The sequence below is a fragment of the Brachionichthys hirsutus genome, chromosome 6 (assembly GCF_040956055.1).
Source record: "Brachionichthys hirsutus isolate HB-005 chromosome 6, CSIRO-AGI_Bhir_v1, whole genome shotgun sequence".
Classification (NCBI taxonomy): Eukaryota; Metazoa; Chordata; class Actinopteri; order Lophiiformes; family Brachionichthyidae; genus Brachionichthys; species Brachionichthys hirsutus.
Genome location: NC_090902.1, coordinates 2,087,893 through 2,091,527, shown reverse-complemented (window position 1 = coordinate 2,091,527; position 3,635 = coordinate 2,087,893). Strand labels below are relative to the sequence as shown.

At 53.7% G+C, this 3,635-nt stretch overlaps 1 protein-coding gene across 1 annotated transcript in view; it reads left to right on the top strand.

The window, feature by feature from the left end:
* tapt1a (transmembrane anterior posterior transformation 1a) overlaps positions 1-2,835 on the top strand; it is a 10,017-nt gene extending 7,182 nt beyond the window's left edge. Inside the window, exons 14-15 of the mRNA XM_068740320.1 lie at positions 143-285; positions 1,585-2,835. Coding sequence (XP_068596421.1) covers positions 143-285; positions 1,585-1,850 — 409 coding nt within the window. The 3' untranslated portion in view covers positions 1,851-2,835. The remainder of the gene's footprint in view (positions 1-142; positions 286-1,584) is intronic.
* The last annotated feature ends 800 nt before the right edge of the window (positions 2,836-3,635 follow it).

The window sequence follows — 3,635 nt, the reverse complement described above, 5'->3', positions numbered from 1 at the left end:
TGAGGAGGCTGCTTGCTTCTGACTGGCAGAATAATCCTCCTCGTGAATGAAGACGAGATAAACTGCTCTTCTGTCTTCGTTTGTCTTTTTTTCGCTCGCTTGCTGAAGACTTTGCTTTACGTTTCGGTTTCGCCCTCTTCAGGCTTCTTTCCCTTAAAGTGCTGAACAGCATCGTGCTGCTGGGGAAGTCGTACGTTTACGTCCAGCGGGCCGGCACGGAGGACGACCTGTTCGGGAGGACCCCGCCCTCCCCCGAGAGGCAGGACGGATGCCCCGCGCCTCCAGGTGAGCCTCCAAATGCAGACAAAGGTTTACAGATGTGTTGGATATTAAATCAAATTAAATCTATATCTAAATCAAAGTGCGTTCTGTCCATTGAGCGGATTCTATATTTAGGAGCCGCCGTCTCCCAGACGGAACAAATTCCCATCGACATGGCAGACGTCGGGTGTGTTTAGAAGCCGCAGTGGGTGCAGCCGTCACTTAAATTACCTGCAGGTTCTCCTCGAGGAGCTAGAAAAGTCTGACTGGAGGAAAGAAAAGTCCCTTTTCTAAAGGACGGGGGTCGAGATGAGGAGAGTCCTTCCAGGCGTGAACCCGCCGTGTCTCCATCGCTGCATTCTGAGGTCGCGTCCTCGCCGCCTCCGTCGCGTTTCGGGATTTAAACCAGCGACCTCCCATCCAGCTCCCTTTGCTCGCGTTAAACCGCTCCTGCCTGCGCCGCCAGCGTCTCCCGCTGCTCCGGTGGATTCACCGAACAGTTGCTCACCTGTCTCCGTCTCCGTCTCCGTCTCCACGGTGATCCGTGCTCACACACTAGAAGACACGCCGTCTGTCTGCACTGTTGGTTTTTGTCCAGAGGGCAAGTTTCCCATGAGCCATTTCAAGCCCCATATGGCGGCTAACGTGTATGCTAGCTCACGTTTCCTCCACAACAGTAGAGCTGCGCTTGTGTGTTTATTCCAGATCGTTCTTATTCCACATTGTTTCCCCTTTATTAAATGACACAGAACCGAAGGTATTCAGTGAGTCTGAGGAGTTGCGTCAGAGTTCATATTCCTGTCGATGCCTCCTTTAACCACGGTCTCCATGGCAGCGGTGGACGGCGGTAGTTCTGCGCCGTCCACTGTAAGAAGTTAAGGTTGGTTGTAGCCGTTTTCTCCTCCGGCTGCTTTTCATTGTTCTCGCTCTGAGCTGCTGATCTGTCAGGTGGGAGTACATTGACCCCCCCCCGGATTCATAGCCGTCCTTCTTTCTCTCCATCCCACTTTTCCTGTTTTTTGTTTTTTAATAAAACATGTTTGTTTGTTTGCAGATGGAATGAAAACAACAAATTCACAACTCGAAACTCGTTTTTATTTATCGGGAAAAAAATTAACTCTTTGAGTGCCATTAACGTCATTCACTGCCAACGCTGACATTGAAATCTGCCTCTCAACGGCCGGTAGCTAAGAAGCTAAGCTAACCACTTCCAGTGTATTTCCCAAACTGTCATAAAACTTCACCCCACTTATTTTTCCCCTCAGAGGTTTAGATCTGGTTCAGTTTGTGTTTGATCTTTCATTCTTTTGCCGTTCTTTACAGATGTGTCCAAGGTGGAGCAGCTGCCTGCCACACCCCCACCTTCCTCCTCCTCCTCCTCTGTGACCACCCAACCGACTCCCAGGACTGACTCTTTCCCCACGACTCCCCCAGAAGCTGCTCCCGGCGTTCCCGTGACTCCTCCGTCGGAGACGCCGCTCTCCAAAGGAGGAGAGGCGGGGGGAGCGTCGGAGCTGAGGCGCAGGACCCCCAACAACGACCTGCTGCAGGTCGACCGCTTCACGATCTGCGGCAACCGCATCGGCTGACCCGCGGCGATCCACCGCCCGGGGAACGAGCGTCCGTCTCCGTCAGCGGCGGCGGTGCAATAAGGATGGACGATCCCGACGCGTTTCAGCTGGCTCGGGATCAGCAGGAGACGGGAAGTGCGAACCAAACGTGTGTGTGTGTGTGTGTGTGTGTGTGGAGGTGTTGGGAGTGTGTGTCGGTGTGAACTCGGGGACCAGAAGGCGCGGAACGTCTCCGTTTGCTCCAGTAGCAGGGAAACGTTCTAAGCTAGCAAACACTGGCAGCATCGCCTCGCTCCAGGAACAGCCCAGGTGATGAATCCGGTGGGAATGAAGCGTGGGTTTCCATGGATACGGACGTGACTGGGAAGCGAGTCCAAGTCAAACACTGGATGTAATGCTACATGTTCTCCAGGTCTTGAAATGAAAGTCGTATTTATTTTTATGGTGCAGCTGCTACTGAGCGAAGCGTTACCTTTCCCATCTTATATTTAAAAACACATTTCATCAGTGAGCCCGATATTTGTTGTTGTTGTTGTTGTTTTTGAGAACGTTTGCACTAATGGATCACGTTCTTACGTCACCGACAGCGGAAGCGACATTTACGCGACGCGCTCGCCAACATTTGGGCTGCAGAAATCTCTGACTCGCGTTTATCGTAGACGAGGCGCGTCGTGTTTGTTTCGCATGCCGTCAAATTGAAATTCCGATTCTTTGACGGATCACTTAGAACTTGTTTATTTTGGCTGGGGAGGGATGCGAACCCATGATCGATTGAAAGCGGGAAAGGATGTATTTAATGTAAACATGTTGCATTGTGGGACGTTCTGTAACATCAGAAGGAAGTTCTGGATTATAGGTCCGACGCTGTCGTCTCTCCCGAGCCGGTCCGGTTCGGTTCGGGCTGCAGTGGCGTCGGACTCCGACTGGAACCAGCTGAGCTCGCCGGAGCCGTTTCACTTTGAGTTCTTATTTATTTCCTACCTTTGATCAGGACGCTCATTTTCGGATCAATAAAGTTGTTGGTTTTTTTATGTGCTTTGGTTTAATTTAACCAGAACCAGAACGACTCCGTCTGTCCGTGGCGTTCCCGATAAAGGGCCCGCCTGTGCATCCCGTGTTCGGAACGCCATCCATCAAGGATGTGCTGATGTGAGGGAAGCTGCGCTGCAGCGGCACTCGCTTTACGGTAGGAAGGAGTCCGTCTCCATGGCAACAGCACAGTAAGCAACCATCCATCGATGAACAGAGGTTAGCCTGCAGGTGGGCTCATCTGTCTGGGGGAGGACAAGGACGTTATGGTGCACAGAGACAGCCCCTCCCCCTCTGGGATGCACCTCAGGTATCCTCTTGGGGTCAAAGGTCAACGAGAAAGGTGTCACGCTGCAAGGAAAGTTTTTCTTTGATGAATTTAGTGCGAATAAACTCCCCCCCCCCCCCCGGTAGGAGGAGCGCCTCTCTCCGGACCGGTCCTCCCTGTGCATGTGACGGAGGCGCGCACCCCCCGCCCGCTCCCGTGACGCAGCGCATCCCCGCGCAAACGCTGTTCGGGAGGAAGCGTCAGACGCGCTCATCTCGCCGGGACCGGATCTACCGACAGACTCGAGAGCGGGGAGCAGCTCACCGGGGGCGGGGGGGGGGCGATGCTCTTAACGGGTCTGTCCACCGGCAGCGGGACGTAAAAAGCTGCGGCTCGACTTCTGTCCGTCCGTCGGTAAAGGAGAACCGACTCCAGGCGGTCCGTTTGATTCCGGTGCGACGACCGGTCGGGTCGGAGTTTCATCAACCGGGATCCGGACCACCGGG